Below are 19117 nucleotides of genomic sequence, written 5' to 3'. Positions count from 1 at the left end.
AATGCTGTTATCTTTTCTTCCTTTTTGAAAGAAATTGGAGCTGAATACTGATGGCCTACCTCTCCTCTGCTGATCTGAAGTCCAATTTTATCACCCCATAAAAGGACTATAGCACTATCAGTCTGGTTCCTTGTATGTTAGACCATATCAGTAAGCTCTTTGTGACTGCTTGTAACAAGCTTGAGCACAGGAAAGATCAGTAATTCAAAAGGATTAGAAAAGGTCTGTTAGGAAGCAAGGCATTACTGTAGATGTGGTTTTCTGCCTCTCACTGTTAGCATCAAAATTTAAATATTGCTTCTCTCTCCAGAGAAAAAGCCACCTGAGAAAACATGAATGACTGAGTTATCTAAATACTACATTTCAGTGGCATAAAATAAAGCACAAATTCTCAACAGGTTATCAATTGCTTTCTTTCTCAACATGTATTTAATAATAGGTTGCTTTTTAGACCCATTAGTGCCAATAAACAGAAATAGGGATGTTTTGAGAATGCATACCGAAGAAAGTGATTTATGCTGCTACGGCATATTTTCATTCATGGTGCAGTTCACGACACACAATTACATGTTTTCAGTAAGGTTATGATGCATGAGGCTATAGTTTAGAAGCATGATTCACTGAAAGGTATTCAAAGACATGTCCTACCTGAAAATTATAGACGAAGCAGGAAAAGAAGCAAAAAAAAAAGAGGAAAAGGAAAAAAGCCATCAAACTTTTAATTGTACAAGTTGAAAATACAGCAAAACTAGGTCATTAGTCAACTTATATATTGGATCTGCTTACTGGTGATTCAGCATTCAAAGTGATGATTTCTTCATCATGATCTAGTAGCTTGCAAGCATATGCAATATTAACAGCTGTTTCTTGCTTGTCTCCAGTAAGAACCCAAATCTGCAACCCAGCTTTACGCAAACTTGCAATGGTTTCTGGAACACCATCCTGCAAACGGTCTTCTATGCCAGTTGCACCTAAACACATAAAAAAAGGCAAAATATTCCATATAAAATGAACACCTAGGATTGCCCTTGAATTTTAAGCTTTGATTAAAAAAACCGAAACAAAACCCAAAACAACCAGCAGCCACTTTTACTGGGAGACAGCTAAACTACCAATGGTTGCAAGATTTGGGCAGCTTTTGGGGGTATTGAGGAGGAAGAAAGCAAAGTGGCCGTGGTAAACAGTTGCATCAACAATAAACAACAAATCCAGAATTCAAAATGTCAAAAGTAACCAGATGCCACTCCTGGTCCCAGAGGTCCGCAAGGCTTATTGTCTCTATGCTCTATAGCTACGTCATTTCTGCTGAATGCTTCTAGAGAAGCTATTGGTTCTCGGAGATCATTTCAGTTCCTTATTAGCAAGAAGAGAGTGGGACACTAGAAATTCCTCTTTTGAAGGGGAATAACAGCAGGACTGCAGCTTGGCATCAACACATTAGACTGCAAAAATAAACCTTTTTGTGCCTTGTTGCTGCTCTTTGCTCTTGCAGAAAGACACTGGTGACCAAATGAGATATAGCAGAGAATAAATCATAAATCTGTGGACCATGATGTGAGAGTAAAATGTGTATTTTCATGCTTTCAATGCATCTTTCTACCTGTTATAAGAGACTGGGTATTTGTTTTATGCTTACATAAATCAATTGACTGAGACAAGATTTTCATATATATGTAAAGTGGCAAAAAGCCATTCAGGACCAAGCTCAGTGTCATCACTGGTATATCAGTGCTCCACTGAGTGTCAGAGAGACTTCCAAGTGAGGAAATGCAAGCCCTAGTACTAGCAAATGAAGAAGTGACAGACATGCAAATTATCTGGAACAACAGGAAAAACAAACTTTTCTCAGCTAATTATTTCTTCTATGGTTCTTCCTTGAAAACAAATCCAATTAACAATATAAGTCCCCTTAAGTCTGAGCACCAGTCATTTACATGAAAACATATTCTTAGGTCAATGTTGGGCAAGTTAGAAAAATATAAGAAAAATATATTCCATACTGAATTTTTATTCCCAAAACCTAATGATGACTGATCATTGCAAACTACAAACCACAGTATGAGTAGGTTCTTGGGGAATTGCTAAACTGATAGCTTACTACTGGCCAGAGCTCACTTATTTATCTAGCAGCTCAATTTCACTTTTTTTCCCACCTCAGACTGCAGCCAGAATCAACAGGTATTCCCATGGTGGGATCTTGATTACCCTGGTCTGAATTAGGCAACTCATGCCCCCCTTTAAGTCAGGGAAGAGAACTAGACACTTCAAGGGCATGATTCATATCCTAAAGCAGATATCTAAATCAGACCAAATGAACTACACTTGTTTTGTCTCTGGTTATATGTTGAGCCTTAGAGATCTGTAGTATATGCATTACAGGTTGAGTGAGATGGATCTGTCTCCCAGAGACAGGCATGCTGGCAATTAGTGAAGGCCATTTTCTCCAACAGTGTTATGGCTGTCCCAGATTCTTTGCCAGAGAAAGCATCTGGGTGCATGGATTACCAGTGTATACAAATACATTTTAGAATCTCTGCTTTCAACATCTCAACTCAAAAGAGCATGACTTAGCTCTTGCAGTATTTTTTACATACATGATTTTAACCCCAACCCCTTGCCACAGAATACACACGCCCTGAGTGCATGTGCTGAACCTGAAGTATATGGAAGTGGATGCCTCTCAGAGATGCAGTTTTGCTTTATGCGTGTTTCTGGCGCCCCTGGAGTCAGGGAAGTCTCTGTGACATGTTGAAGCAGCACTGAATTAATGTAATTCTGTAGACAGCTTGTGCCAAGTCCTCTTCTTGTTTAGAGCAGCAGCTCCCATTTACGATGCTGTGTCAAATTCACCCCTGGTATTACTCCACTTATTTCACTAGTGATAAAATGTTGGCAGGAGCAAGGAAAACAGGGTATATCTTTTATGTAATTATATCCTATTCCTTTGTGGTGCTGCACATGACAGCCATGATAAAGTCCCAGGGAAGCCAATTTCTATACCATCAGAAACAATTTAAGGGAAAGAATGGATTTCATAGCCAAACTTTCGGAATTTTTATCACATTTTAATTTCATGTCCAGCTCTCATTTCATTACCTAGCAGATGCAGATTCTTCTCTATCCGCAGTGCTGACTGAAACAGAAGTTCTTCGCGATTTTCAATTGAGGATTCTGCTTCTAAATGAGTTTTTAACCAACAGCCATACTCTTCCTTGCTGAGAACCTATTACAAAGAGTATGTGAGGGCACAGTCAGTATGATGCAGAGGCATTCATACTTTATTGAATAAAATGAAAAAGAAGTTATGAATCAAGAACAATAAATAAATACCTTCAGTAATCTTTGTCAAGACTCTCCTTAAAAGCAAACTAAAAGCCTGCATTTACTTACTCTTTTTGCAATACAGAGAGTCCGCAGCCCATCTACAGCATAAAGATTAAGGTAATTCTGAGTTTTGCTTCGGATTTTTTTTTGATGTTTGTCCCGAGGGTCATCTAGACAAAAATAAAACCATAAATTACTCGTTGGAAAATAACAGCAGCTGAATTGCCTCAGAGAATAAAAACTTGTATACAGTACTCACTGTACCAGCACTTTATAATTGATACTTTTAAAGAGGTGTTGATATTTCCTGGGAAATTAAAGTAAAACATTCTATTTAAAAAGAAAAAAAAAGTCGTTTTGTTCTCCTTTCTGTCTTCCTTCTTCAAAAAAGTCACTGTGAATGTACGTGAGAAAGACCTTTTTTTACTCCTTAAATATTTCTTTTGCCTGAATATTTTAAGAAATCTTCACAGCAAACAATACTGTCAGAAATAGAAGTATGATTTCAAATACGCTACTAGCAAATGTTTTTCCACTTCTTTACAGCTTGTGTGCAGAAAAACGAGACTTAAAAATAGCACTCATTCTTCCACCAAGGCTAATATCTTGAAAGAAGGGGAAATATTGCTCTGTTTTGTATATCTAAATGCATGAAGGTCCTTTTGTCTGTTAGTGCTGTACTGATACTTCCTATCAGCCTGAGCCAACCCAAGAAGTTCTGGGTATGACTGCAATTTCATTTAGAGGAGAATTTGTACTTGCAGACCTCACAGCTAGCTTCTACCTCAGAAGCATCAGCAAAACTTCCACTCAGCTTTACCCTTCACTTAAAGCCATGTGTAACTACTCAAAATGAGGACTGAGCATCTGTTTCTTTTCTCTCTTTAGCTGGGACTGGTGCAGTATGCTCACACTGTGATCAACATAGAGTAATAAATATGATGGCAGCACATTTTGTTCCACCTTATTACATGAAATGATGTCTCCAAAAAATTTAACAAAAGCGATAATGCATCTTTTTTATCATCTATAATCAAGACAAGTTAATGAAAAAGGTACTGTAGTAGTAATCTTTAACAATAGGAAATTCAAGGTTAGTGCTTAAGTAAAAGTACAAGGGGGTAAACTGTTAGATAGGAACCATTGAGTGAGAATGACTAGTACCTTCTGGCAGGTTTTCCTACACTACTACTACTGATGTGATACACTTTTTTTACTAAAGTTTGAATATTTTCAGAGGATGTAGAATCATTTTGGGATATAACTCTGTACCTGAAGCTGTTCCTAAGTGCAATATTTGAATTACTGGTACTTACACAGTAACCAGTCATGAGTCAAATGTCCACTCCTCACCAGAAGCCTGGGCACCTCAAGAGACCTACTATGTACTCAGCTCAGCACTGAATGTGCTTCACCTCTCATACTGAGAGCCTATGGGCACTATGCCATTATATTAAGCACTTAGTACAGGTATATAAATTAGATGGCATAAGTATCTTACTGTTCATATTTTTCAGTATACATTTACCCAGTGGGCACTCATATTGAATTTGATCTTGCTATATGTTGACTCCTTACATATATTTGTCTGCCTATAAAGTTACATAGCATTCAGCACTTTCATATTTATACAGCAGCAGACTGAGCAATTGGGCATTCACAAACACATACATGTATTGATTTTGTAGAAATAAGGGAACTGTGAGTTTGTAATCCAAATATTCTGGGTTTTATTCCATTTATCTCAACTATGTATCAGAACATTTTACTCACTGTACAGCTATTTTCTCATCTTTAAAGACTTTTCCATCTTCTCTAGGTCTGCAAAGCTGCGAGTATATGTACACAGTTGTTCCTAAGGGACTCAGTAAAGATTGTGGTATTTCCTGCATATGTTCATTTCAGTTCCATCTGATTAAGGTCATGTGGTGAACACTGACTGGTAGGAATATTCTCATGGCCTTTCCATCTACCTATTATATACCTATGCTATCACCATTGACTGCCTCAAAGGGACAGTACAGATATATAGTTCCAGAAGGACATCCTTACATGTATTCTTTGCAACTGGAAAACTCTTTCTTACACTATATATGGAAATATGCCTATAAGGAACAAGCAGCCTAGCACGGTTTTATTTTGCTACCTTTCTATTAGTGCATTATAACTTTTTTGACACATGTGACTTCTGGGAGAAGTACTGCAGCAAAACTTCTTCGAGGCTTCTTGTATTAGTGAGGGTTTTTTTTAAACTTTACAACAATAAAGTGGAAAGCATTCTTTCTAATTTATTGTGATACATTAACATTCTAGAGAAAAATGCCATGTTTTTTGCATATCCCACATGAAATTATCTCATGGGAGTGGCTATTTCAGTCAGTCAGGCTCACTGACTTCCAATGATGCAAACTTCAATAGATGCTTAAACACATCAAAAGCTGTTTCTATTCCTTTAAGGTTAAGTGGTGTTAATCACTTCAGATCTGTCTGAATGTCAAATGCTCATACCTCCTTCATTGAACAGACAGCAACTCCTTACAAGTAGAGATGTGCATACAATAATCTGTGCAATCATCTCCAGCATAGCAATGACAGCTATAGCCCCTTATAGCTGTCCATGTGCCTCATTAGTCCTACCCTGAGATTTATGTTGTGCTCAGAAGTTAGAAGAGGAGAAGGAATCTCATGCAGATTTGTGGAGATTTGCTTTTAGTTGGGATGCAGTGTCTGCTCTGAGCAGTGTGACCACATGTACCATGTCAGTGAAAAACAGCAAGAAGTCTCCTCCAGAAGAATGATAGAGAGCTAGTGGCCTTCTGCTTCTTCATTTCCTTCCATAATCTCGAGCTGCAGAAAGCCAGTACAATCATTGTTTTCTCAGTGATTTATGTTCACAGTTCCTGTGTGAGCTGGGTATTGACTCAAACAGTAACTTTCTTATTTATGAACATGGTGACTGTTGAGATAAAGTAAAAGCAATACACTCCTGGGAATCATTTCAAGGTTTTTGGAAATATCTGTTCGCTATCAGAATACACTAGGTTCAACAGCCTTAACTAGACATACAGGCAGAGCAAATGGAGTCAATTCATAATATTTTTAAATTTTGAAGCTCATGGTGATTTATACTTTTCTATAAGATGCAAGGAAGCTAAAACATAATACTTCTGCTTCAGATTTCAGGCTGTTTCTCTTGTCATATTCTAAAATACTCTTCCTCCCAAACAGGAATCTTTGTTTCATTCCATGTGGTGTTTGATCTGGGAGATTACAGACATGCTGCTGCCTTGGTCCTACAGTCTAAGGGCACAAGTCTCAAGACACATGCTTGACTACTGTACACTTTACATGTCCCTGAAGCAGTAAGAGAGCAAAGACCAAGCTTTGGGATTTGTTGTGGGATTAGTTGTCGTGTCCATTCATTTTTTAGTAATTTCCTTCAAATTATAAATGACTGAATTCTTGTAGCATTACATCTCTCACACTTATGTTCCACCACCACCGGTGAACTGGATAACACCAAGGATAAATCCCATAATATACATAATAGCCACAGCATAAACCTTTTGAGGCTCCTTTTACATCCATTGATACTAGGATACTGCAGGCAGAGACACTGAATTCAGTTCCAGGAGTGAAAGATACTCAAGAGAAATGTCAAATGTTTATCAGACAGATTGATTGAAACACACGGAATTACTGCAACCAGGAGGGGCTTAAGAGGACTAGAAAAAAAAAGGGGAACTGCTTATGTTGTTCTAGTGGCTGCACTTTGCATTGCTTGCAAAAGCAAAGCACAACAAAATTCACAGTTCAATTTGGGCTAAAGAAACCCCAAACAAACAAAAAACCCAAACCAAAACAAAAAAACATCCCTCACAATTTCAGAACCACTTTCAATTTGCTTGCCTGTAATGATGGTGGAATCTGTATTTGCCCAGCTACAGACATTGCTCATTCCCACAGTGACCTTCAGGAACGCTGCTTCTTCTTCTCTGACACATATCACCTTTGATAATGTCGCCATTTTAAAATTTTCTAACTGACCTTACTGTTTTTACCTAGGTGGGTCTTAGACCTGCCTGAGATTTCCCTGAAAATTCCTTGATCCATTGAGTCTACTGTGAATGGACACTGCAGCTTTGAACACAGTCTGTTACATGGTGGCAAAAAAATTTAAGACCTGGTATAAAATATTTTTTTTATTTTCTAAATGCTCAGTTCTCATTCTGAGAACTCACTTCCAATCATTATTTTCTAGGTATTACAAATTTTCAGTGCTAAAAATTCTTTATTAGTAGTTTGGAAGGGAAGAAGTTTCCATAGATGCTTTATGTGCCTTCTGTGATAGCAGAACTTTGCTAGAAAATTATCCATGAATACTTTGTTGTTAGTTAAGGACAAGTTGTTCTTAATTTTTTTGGCTCAGCTTTGATTTATATGGCTGAAACCAGAAAACTAATGCCAACATTTTTCTGTGTTTCGTTAAACTAAAATTACACAGTATAAGCCTTTCACAATTGTTTACTCCAACTAATGTCAAAGTAACCACAAATTCAATGCATTAGTGAAACATGGGAAGTACCTCTAGCACTTTGAGGCTCTGTCCATTCATATTGGGGCAATCTTTAAACACTAGATGAAATTCAGTGTACAGTGTACAGTAAATTAGATGCAAACTGATTAATGCAAACTGAAATCCATGAGTCTCCTCTAACTTCTGAAAACTTACAGGATTCTTCTTGAAACCAACTGATTACAATTAGCTATTTAAAGTTGTCCCTGCTTCCTAGGACATTTGGGTGCTGGAGAATTTTCCATGCTTTAGGGAAATTCCATGTTCACAGCTAAATGTCTATTGCTTGCTAGTCAACTATGTATTTGAAGCCAAGATTTCTTGTCTGAACAGCATCTCTCCATCTTTTGCCACCTTTCTGTTTTGATGGCTGATTGATTAACATTGCCCTTTAGCATCATAGTTAAACACAAAAATATGTGCTGATTAATGCAACATATTTCAGCAAAAGGATGTAAGGACTTACAAATGTAACAGAGGGAAGCAGCAATAAGAAGTACTTCAGTTTCATATAAAATACTCAATTGTCCAAGCACTGCCAGGCAGGTTTTTCTAAAGAAATGTGAGTTGCTTTGGTTGCTTTTTGTGACTTCCAAGATATTCCTTTAAAATAAAGCTTGCTAGTAGAAGATATACAGAAATTATCTTCACCCATTCTTCTGAGGTAAGGAACCAGTAATTTGTTACATAAAATTTGCAATAATTACAAAGTATTATAAAAGAAGGGTAATGGTTGCCATTCTACAAAATGAAAAGCAGGCAAGTCTACTTGCTAGACAAGGCACTGAGATATGATGAGATCTTCAGCAACTAACTGCCTCCCAACCCTTCCAAAGGTAAGTAAGAGGTGTACCTGAAGAGCAGGGAAGAAGAAGATCCATAACAACTGAATCTGCTCCTTTAGTGTAAACATTTATTTCATCTGTGAGAGGATGCCTGACCACTACTGACATCCTCTTCCTGATGGAATCAAAGCCCAATGTATGTAATACTTCAAAGCTTAAGGTTCCCAGGTGAGGTAGCTCCACTGATACCTGGTCAGACAGCCTTCCAACCAGAGAACAGTTATATGCCCTTGCTGCATAGACAAGGGCAGCTTCATCCGGACTCTCTGCTTCATAACGGAGTTCTCCTTCCTCAGGTGCACCCCCGACAGCTGTCCTGCCCTGCTGGGAGCTGTAGCCATTGTTATTCATCTGTGCAGAGTATGCCAGCTTCTCTTCCAGTTTTAATAAAGTGCTATCCGTAGATGTAGATGAAAGCACGCTTAAACCAAATCTGTGCATTGATTTGCTTGTAGCTAGACTAGAGGAACTGCTGCTGTTAGATCCAGAGGTCAAGCGACTTGGAGTGAATCTTCGTATGAAGTCTTCAATGGTTTTTACTGGAGATTTTAGTTCAAATCGGTCTCTAACCTTGAGAAGAACAAAACCCACCAATGAACAAACACCAAAGAAAAGTTGTACAAGAATTCTGACACTGACAGTCAGTCTAAGCATCTCCAACTAGAGTAAAATTTCTTTGAGGGCAAAAAGTAATGCTATTTGTATTTTGAGAAAGGAAAGTAAATAGACAACACTGACTCAACAACAAAAAAAAAAACTCACTAGAACTTGAGAATTATACTTGTGTATGAAAGCATATATGTTTGTATTAAAACAGTTTTTCTTCCTTCACCTCCTCAGATATGACTAATGGATAGCCTATCAATGTTGCACCATCACCATCAGCAGTGCATACTAAAAGCTACCTTTACTATGAAACCTTGTCATCCTTTGTGCATACTCAGTGAAGGTAGTGAAAAAAAGTTAGTGCACTATTTTTCTACTGAGAAGGGTGGTATCTGGTAGAAGTAAAGTTTAATGAGAATATGTCAATTTCGAAAATATTCCCAAAAGATACATGTTGCAATAAGTAATTTCCCCAGTCTCTTTCAGCACTGAAGCATTTTGCTTCAGGCTTATCCTTCATCTCAGTTCACACAAATCTGTTCTAAAGATACAGTAGCATTACTAGTAATAGCATATTCATAGTAATATATATTATATTGTTGTGTAACACTGTAGCATTCCTGAAACAGCAGAACTGAACATTCTCCAAATGTTTCCTTGGCACAAAACCACACCATTTTGCAGACTAGTTCACTTTTTATTCCAATCTGGAACAGAAGCAAAGTGCAGAATTTTCTCCAGAATGGAAATTGCAGCTGCTGGCGAGCTTTAATATTACATTCCATTATAGTTTTGTCTTACAGATCATCTTGGGATTGCGTTCTTGAAATTCTCATTCACCAATGAAACTAGTTAAAGGCCAATTTAAGCACTAATGACCATTATTTCTCATAATGAGCCTAAGATGCATATTTTACATAATTTGAAAGTTTTAAGTGATGTTTTTCAAGTGTATTTCTCTTTTTAAACTTTTAAAAAATCTCAGCCTTTTCTTAATTTCATCCATACATATGAAATATTTATTCACTGACAGCTTATATCCCTTTATACTCAGTTTTGCACGTTTACAAATTAGTTTCCACACATAGTTACATATTTATGCTTATTAAATGAATAAGTTACAATGCAAGAAATCAGAAGAGTTTCAGAAGTATCTTGAAGTTGTCGATGAAAGCACATCTTGCCATGGAGGCAAGTGAAATAACTGAAATACTCCATTCAACTAATGCATTATTAAACTCACTCAGTCACATGGTGGTTCTACCAGTCATCTCACAGCTTGCTCTAGTTGTTTCTCATGACAACGGGAGGTTTTCATTTCCCTAGCTTACAAGATAACTTAGTATCAAGGCAAAAGAAGCCTGAACTCTCTTTCTTTAGCCTACCTTCTGTCGGGGCTGATTTGGTGCAGTAACCACGACTGTGTTACAGATAGTCAAAGCTATGAAGAAGTCGAAAACGTCACACAGTTCTGGACTCAGATGGGATAAGGGCTGTTCGTGGCTCCTCATCACCTCCAGATGCTTTGCACATTCATTCACCTTTTCTAACAACCTTGGGTCAGGTGTGATGTCCTTCTCCTAGTAACAAATACCAGTGATTAATATCTGTGTTTCTACACATTTCCAAAGCAGGAACAAGCAATTAAAGCATCCGAAGCAGTGTCAATATCCAGAGTTTTGTGGTGACCTTACACCATACAGTAGAGGTAGAGAGAACTGTAACACACCTATTTTAGACAATAAACAGTTAACAATGAGCCTACTGGTAGAAATTATGTGAAATATTTATAGCAGCAATATTTATCTGCTTTGGAGGTAGTGGAAAGGAGGAGAGTTACATACTAATTTTCCTCCCTCTTTCTTGTTTAATTCAAGACATTTTTTATCTAATACTAAAGTATGGTACACTGCAGAGACCAGAGGTGTGGAAAGAATAGACAGCAATGACATTTTAAAGTCTGGTTTTATATCAGCACAAGAAAATGAAATCATCTTCTTAGAGAACAACAATCATCCACACATTTGAAGTTAATTCATGAGGGTTTTTTACATTGAAACATTGAGCCCTTTCAACTCTATTTCATCAGTATTTTCCACTTATTTAATATACTTCTTGTCAGAGCAAACTCCAGTATTTTGTAACACAGAGGGAGGCAAGGATACAAAAGATTAAAAGATAAACTGATCTAAGCCTCTTTTCTCAGTAGAATTTTATCTCTTGATGCTCAGCAGCTGATGAATACAAGCAAGCACAGAACTCCATGTATAAAAACTGCAGCTTGGAACTTTATCAAAAGAGCTTACTCTTCTTAACTGAAATCAAGAAATTCCAACAGTGCAAACAGCATCTTTCTTTGTCTGTATTTGTAATTTGCTTTAAGGGTGAATTTGTGTCAACAGTGTAATAATGCAAAACCCCTGAATAGACAAGACTTGGCTTCTCTCTCCTCTTATTACCATTTAGCTCATGTAAAACTTATGGAAAGTTCCTACAGTATAAAATAAACCAAATGAAGTTGCAAGGACATAAAGTCACCAACATTTTGAAATGTAAAGATGTTTACTCTTCAAAATACAGCACATGCAGTCAATTGATAACTACTGAAAACTCTGCTATGGTGTATGTCAACAGTGTCTAAGAATTTGAATACGTGGTGTCCACCCCAGGACTTGATAGTTTTAAAATCCTCTGACAAAAGAGAAGAGGCATTTAAATTCTTGACTGCAATGCTATTCTCAGCTTCTGTAGATAAAAGGAAGACATACATTTCTTTCCAAAATCAAACTGTAACTAAAACAAATATTTCAGACTGTCTTCACCTTCAGCTTGTTCCCACAAAGACATTTAGATAAGATCTATGCTAACACTTCATTGTTTTTGCACAAACAGCTGTTACTACAGAAGTAAAAACACCAAGATGAAATCTATAAAGAGTCACACAATGTGCTACAGATTTCTTCACCTTTTCCTTTCCAGGACATGGTTCTAATCCAAGATACAGGACGCTGTGCACTTAGTTCTCATGACTTACCATTGGGCTACTGAATGCAGTGTGCTTTGAGAGTATGCTTGCTCTTTTTGCTTCAGCTCTGCTACCTGTGCGCCGGTGGGTTTTGGTGCTCTGGCTCCTGTGTATCACTTTGATGCTCTGATGGCTGCAAATACTGTCACGCTGGGACACAGTTCCTCCTTTTGGGGCTGCCTCTTCTTCTTCAGAATCAGGTTCTTGGTACATTGCTAAGCGTTTGGCTAACAGCAAAAATAGAGAGGGACAAATGTTGTATATGTTAAAAGTGGCTTAGAAAGAGGGAGAGGGACATGATGACTTTTTCAGGTGATCTGATTTTAATATTATGCAGTGCTTTCTCAACAATAATGAATGATTCCATTACCAGGAGATATAGTGTAGTCTTAATTGAATGGTAGTATCTAATGAAGGATGCAGATAACATAATTAGAAATGTAACACAATGCACTGCCTCCCTTATCATGGCATTCTCTCTGAAAGGCAGTTAGACTCTGCAGTAATTCAGTGTATCCCTGAAGACTGTTCTCCAGCTCTGCCTCATTAAATCAACCAAATAATTTGGTCTTCACTTGAAATCTGAGTAGGAAATAAACAATCCAGAAATTTTTCCTGTCATTTCCAACACGAATTTCAAGTAAAGTATTTTCCAGCAAAAATGCCACATCTACTGAGTACCAGTTACTGACACCAGAAATGTACCCAGAACAATACACATACGTAGCACTACTGCCTTTGTTTTACACACAGAGATGAGATACAGTGAGCATTAAAGCCTTGCTTAAGATCAAGGGCATCTGCTGCAGAGTGGAGACAGATTCTTGACTATTAGCCTAAAACCACTGTGGAGCCTGTCCTTTCTTCTCTGCATGATAGACTGGACAATGCAGCATGCAGTATGAAAATCAGGGTACCCTCACCTGCTGCAACACTTGTTCCTACCACCATCTGCTGCAGTGACCAATTCCTGGTTTACACAGTATGAAAGAGTTTTTCCAAATGATATATTTTACATGAATGCTTCCTCAGTGAAGAATCCAACGAAGCCAATTAATGCTAAAAACAATCCTGGCAGTTGGATATACAGAAATCAAAAAGGAAACAGAAAGCAGAGGTGTGAAATAGCCGTGGAATCCTGTCCCTCTAATGACAGGCTGTTTAGTTCTAACTGATATACAACGTATTTTTTCATTCCTAAAGACCATGGGCATTTAGTAATCTGGGTGATTCATTAGGCAGGCAAATGCCACTCTTTTATTCCTTCATTATGTATTCATTGAAAAGCTTTCCATTATGCTTTCAAAATAATCCACGCTATACAGTACAAGTTACATACTTGTGGTTCAGTTTGCTTCAGTTCTCCAGTGTAACAAATTAGATTCTCCTAACAGCAAATGATAAATCACTAGCATGTAAGTTAATTATTCAGGCCTTTAACAAACAAAGATAAAAATTATTTCTTAATACTTCCTGAGAAAAATCTTGCATTATATATGGTGAGTTTGGCACATGATCACTTTTAATGCAGCTAGCTTTACAAACAAAGAAAAACCCACCCTCACTATCCACTGTAATTTCCAAACATGTTTTAGCTGTCAGAAAGCAGCTGGAGGAGTTGAAATCAGACCACACACAGTACATGGTGATAGCTCTATCACTACAGTATCATGCATCTGAGGTTTTTTCAACTCCATTTGAAACATGTGTAGGCTTTGTCTGAAATGTGGGAAGTGAGAGTTTCTCAGTCCCGGCTGTGACTGCACACCTGGTCACTGCTCTAACTCTGTGCCCAAGTATGCAATGTCCTCCACTGCACTCTGGCTCCTCTTGGCAAAAAATACAGATCATGGATGTAGAAAGCACCATAGCACATTTGGAGACACAAAGACTGCAGGACTGCAGTTCACTTCTGCACCACAGCTTGAATAGAGCCCTGCGGCCCAGGTCCTGAGGCTGATGTAGACTAATGGTGAATGACTGGGGAGTTTCCTTCATTAGCATTATTTCATGGGATACTTGCTCCTCTATGTTATGTGGTGGGGAAGAGGTTGAGCAACAGCATGTTCACTGCCGAGTAGGCAGCTGCTCCTTGAGCCACACAGCTCCCAAGACAACAGACAGCACCATTGCCTTATCCTTTCAGTACCTGCCTAGTTACAGAACCTACAGGACAGCTCAAAGAGTTAGGGAGGTCACTGGTCTCCTTGGTCCTTCTGTTGCATGATAATAAGCTGCAAGTAAATGAAGTTCATTTTGCCTCCAAAGGCTGCTTTCTTCAATTTCATGCATTTGGGCCAGTGCAGTTCTAACCTCTCCCATCACTCCTGCCCACTAATTCTGACTTTCTTCTGCTCTGCAAGCTTCTTTGTATTTTCCCAGTGAAAAGCAGATCCCTGTAGTGTGAATTTAATTCAACTGATTATAGGTTTGTCTATATGAGAAGCAGTCTACACTGAGGGCCCAAACTGAACTACAGCACCTACTAAGCAGAGATCCAGCCTTGGATCAAGAGGAGAGACAGATTGTGCCAGAGTGCTCACTGCTCCCCCAGCAAAACAGGTTCCTTGGAAGGAGGGATTCCAGGAAGGATGGATTCCAGGAAGGGAAGAAGGGGGGAGGGAGGGAGGGAGGGAGGAAGGAAGGCAGGAAGGCAGGAAGGCAGGAAGGAAGGAAGGAAGGAAGGAAGGAAGGAAGGAAGGCAGGCAGGCAGGCAGGAAGGAAGGAAGGAAGGAAGGAAGGAAGGAAGGAAGGAAGGAAGGAAGGAAGGAAGGAGTCATGTGGATATCACAGTATGTTAATTTAAGATGATGCCTCAAGAACCAGAATGGAGCAGCACACTGAAGGGTTTTTGTCCTTCTTTCCACTGGGGAGGTGTAATGGAGTGCACATCTGGGGAGGTACGATGGAGTGCACATCTGGGGAGGTATGTTGGAGTGCACACCGTGGGATGAGGCCCGTGTGAAGGCAGTGCCCAGACAGACAGTGCAACCTCTGTCTTCATTATCTTCTGCAGGCTCCTTGTTACATGCTGCTAACCCGAGGCTGAAAAAACATTTCTCAAGATGACACAGCAGTAGGGTTTTGTGCACTTTACCATCATTAAAGATTTAAATCAATCATAAGAGAAACATTTTTATGCCTCATTTTCAATAGAGCCCTCATCAGGTGCAGTATGTGGACATGGCCACTCACAGGAAAACCATAAGAAAAGTGTGGATTTGTCTTAGGGATAATATTTTCACCAGAGATGCTGGACATTTGAATGGTAGGCTGACAGAAATCTGTGCTGCTTCTTTTCGTAACAGGTAACATCCCTTGACAAGGAAAGGACTGGCTACAACTACTTCAGTTTTGCAAAATGTGCTACTCAGTAGCTCCAACTCCCTTCCAAGCAGAGGTTTTTTAAAAAGGATACATTTTCTTTAATAATCACACCTACTTTAGGCTTCTGCTCTGAAAATACGTCTTGAGATATAAGACCCCAATGATCCTGAACTGAATATAATTTTATTCCCTGTATTAAATCTCTATAGTTAAGCAGATAATGCATTTCATGTACAATACACAGTTATGCCTGCATACCATATCTCTGGATTCCTCATTGCTCTTCTTTCTTGCATTACATCTAAACATATTTTTTTAATTCAACATAGCAAAAGCTGTTTCCTAATGCAGCACTCAGTTTATTTATTAGCATTACACTGATAACGTGGTTCTTTTTAGTCTATGTAATAATAGCTATCTCTTGCTCCCTATACAGGTTTTATTGTAGCACATCCATTTAATTGTCCTTGCCACTGAGAAAAGGGAGGAAAAGGGAAAGTAGGAACAAGACTAGAATCTCATTTAACCAAATCAAATGCAATTCCTTTGATACAAATGGTGTTATTTCAGTTTATACCAAGGGAAACTTGACAACAACAACAAAAAACAAGCCTGAGCACCTTTCAACGTTTTCTCAAGTGCAGTCTTACACATTATGCAGCAAGAATTAAAGACTTTAAAGAAATAATGAAACCCAGTTCAATTGTTATGCTATGGCTAAGGTTCACTTTGCTTCAGCTGTGCAGTGCGTGCTTCTCTGGGAACATGCTGTTCTCTCCACCCACTCAGCTCGCTCCAATTGAGAACCCTTTCCTGTGAACATTATAACCTGAGAGACATTGTTATGGGATACTTTTCAGTTTCAGCACTGAAAATTGATGGCCTTGATCTTTTTTTCAATCCAGTTTCTTATTAAGGGGAAAGACACAAACAACTTTGGTAACACAGCAATGCAATTTATGAAAGTCAAATTTCACTACGCTGTACTTCATTTTGTATTTATGGCACAAAAAAGAAACAAAAGTTAATACTTATTCCATTAACCCTCTTTTATCTTTCAGAAGACAGCAGGAAGCTATAAATAAAACTCCTGTAGTAGCTGCCAAGTATTTTGAAGATAAATTCTTTATCTTATTAAAGATAAATTCTTTTATTTTAAAAACAATTTTCTTTAATTTCATTTTGATTTTGTTTTGGTTTTTTTTCTGGTTTTACCTTCCATGCCATGTATGTTCTATGACAAGGAGTCCATTTTGCAGGCTGACAGAGACACTGCTGCCACACAGCCAGATGTTCCACTAACTTGAAATGTGGGATTAGGAACCCGTAAAGAATTTCCCTTCAAGCAGCATAAAACTGCAGGCCCCCTAAACCAGAATACTTAAGCTGTCCGTGTGTGGGCACTATTCTACCATGGAAAATTTCCATTTTGCCTCAAACCATTCAGTAAGGCTGCTACTGAACTGTCACAAAGCAAATCTAGATGTGCAGCACTTACACCATCACAGCACCTTATTTCCTTACTATTTTATAAATGCAAGTTTATTTCTCTTTGAAGTATGCTCTAGTGTCTACATAAAGATTCAGTCAAGCAGCTAGAATGCTGTAAATTTGTACAAGTGTGCTAACATAATCTTAATTTACTTTGCAAGAACTTGCCCATAAGAGCAAGTCTTGAGATAAGAAAACACCAAGATTTCCCTTCCTCTCTCCTCTTGGTGTCCCCAGGGGCTTAATAACCTTAAGTCCTTTACTAAAACTCTTTATCAGAAACGGAGAGAATTCCTTTTTTCTTGAGATTTTTCAGAGAAATTGTCGGTGTAGGTATATGCTTAGAGAAAAGTAGTACTTGTCTCTAGGTATGAGTTATTCTGTCTTTTACAAGATTTAAAATGGGGCAGTCCCTATGTACTGAGTTCTACACCTGCTCATACTGGTTCTCTCCTCAGTTACCAATTTAAAATTTTCAAAAAGCAATAAGGAAGGTAAAGAGAAACTACAAAAAAAGCTACACAGAATGCCTGAATCACCCAGTTCTGCTAAAGGTTTTCAGCTTTCCAGGAAAGGCTAGATGGACTATCTTGATTTCTGAAGCTTGTCAGATTTTAAAGGTAGCAGATAAGAAATCCCTTTGGAAGCAACTGCTGCATTTATGGAAAAGGCTTTTTGATTTCTATATGGCTGGACTATGCATGCTATGTTCTCATGACTACACACAAAAAGAGCAAAAAAATTCCACTACAAAACAGCCCCCCAAACTAGGAAAGATTTTTTTTAACATAATGTATTTTCCTGTGAAAATTAGTTGCTAGCCAACCTTCATCAAGAAAATCTGGATAGCAGAAAGAAACTCATTCTCTCTCAGATTTAGTGATTAAGAAACATTGTTAAACAAGAGAAAAATCACTGAGATTTTTATAATCTACCTTCATTTCCATAAACTTCTTATTCCTATGTTGTCTATAGTTTTTTTCAGTCATTTGAAGGAAGGGGGAGGAATTCAAAGAATGAAAAAAATCAGATTTTTTAGATTTGTGTGGTTGTATTCATGGAGATTCAATTTGTGTTTTGTCAACAGCTTCATACAATGAGCAGCTAAAACTGGAAAAACAGATATCATATCCCATAGGCAAGAGAGTGATTAATGCAGCATTTGGAAAACAACTTTGAAAAATGTCAGGCCAAGACCATCTGGTTGTAGCTAAATCATGTAAGGACTTCCAGAAGCACAGTCAGCTTTTGGGCACCTACTGTCTCTGGGATTAGCAAGCAGACTTGGGGCATGGCCAGTTCTAAGAATTGTTAGAAGCTGTCTCCTAGCCTGAATGGAAGAGCACTGCTATGGCCGTGGAATTTGACATAGAGGGAAACAGAACATTTTGTCTTTCTTTCTTTTTTTTTTTTTTTTTTTTTTTTGGTGCTAACATTCCTTTGGGCTAGAAGGTAGTACTGATTGGAAGAATAATTCTGGGATTTAACCAGAGTATAATGCCAGTGGGTATTCTGTAAATACCCAGGACATTTATGAATGGGAAAATAATTTTTCTACATGGAATGGTCCATGACGCACCCTGCTCCTGAATTAACACCCTGCCAGTCAAGAAGAACCTCTGGAGAAAATAATAGTCATATAGATGTGAGATGGGAATTCTCTTAGTCTGTACAGAGAATTCTACACCACAGAGAAATAGGCACGTATTAGAGAACCATCATAGAATGTCTAAAAAAAATATGATAAATTACATACCACAAATGTTTAATTTCCTCCAGTATCTGTAACTTATCAGATTACTATGCTTCATGCAAATATCAGCAATTAGGTAACTAGTATCTCATCCTTGTCAATATAGTCTCCACAGGACCCAAATGTGCAGTGCAAATTCCCATAGTTTGATCTAAAACAGTGCATAATCC

General features: G+C 38.1%; 1 protein-coding gene across 1 annotated transcript in view; it reads right to left on the bottom strand.

Annotated features, from left to right (window-relative positions):
- The window catches only part of ATP10A (ATPase phospholipid transporting 10A (putative)), a 110396-nt gene that overhangs the window by 15827 nt on the left and 75452 nt on the right, over positions 1–19117 (bottom strand). The window contains exons 8-13 of the mRNA XM_014892538.2: positions 12386–12603; positions 10737–10931; positions 8754–9315; positions 3391–3494; positions 3097–3223; positions 787–971 (exon numbers count right to left, since the gene is read on the bottom strand). Coding sequence (XP_014748024.1) covers positions 787–971; positions 3097–3223; positions 3391–3494; positions 8754–9315; positions 10737–10931; positions 12386–12603 — 1391 coding nt within the window. The remainder of the gene's footprint in view (positions 1–786; positions 972–3096; positions 3224–3390; positions 3495–8753; positions 9316–10736; positions 10932–12385; positions 12604–19117) is intronic.

The sequence above is a fragment of the Sturnus vulgaris genome, chromosome 2 (genome assembly GCF_052056855.1).
Source record: "Sturnus vulgaris isolate bStuVul1 chromosome 2, bStuVul1.hap1, whole genome shotgun sequence".
NCBI classification, from domain to species: Eukaryota; Metazoa; Chordata; class Aves; order Passeriformes; family Sturnidae; genus Sturnus; species Sturnus vulgaris.
The sequence above is the reverse complement of the archived record's forward strand: the minus strand, read 5'-3'. Positions and strand labels throughout refer to the sequence as shown.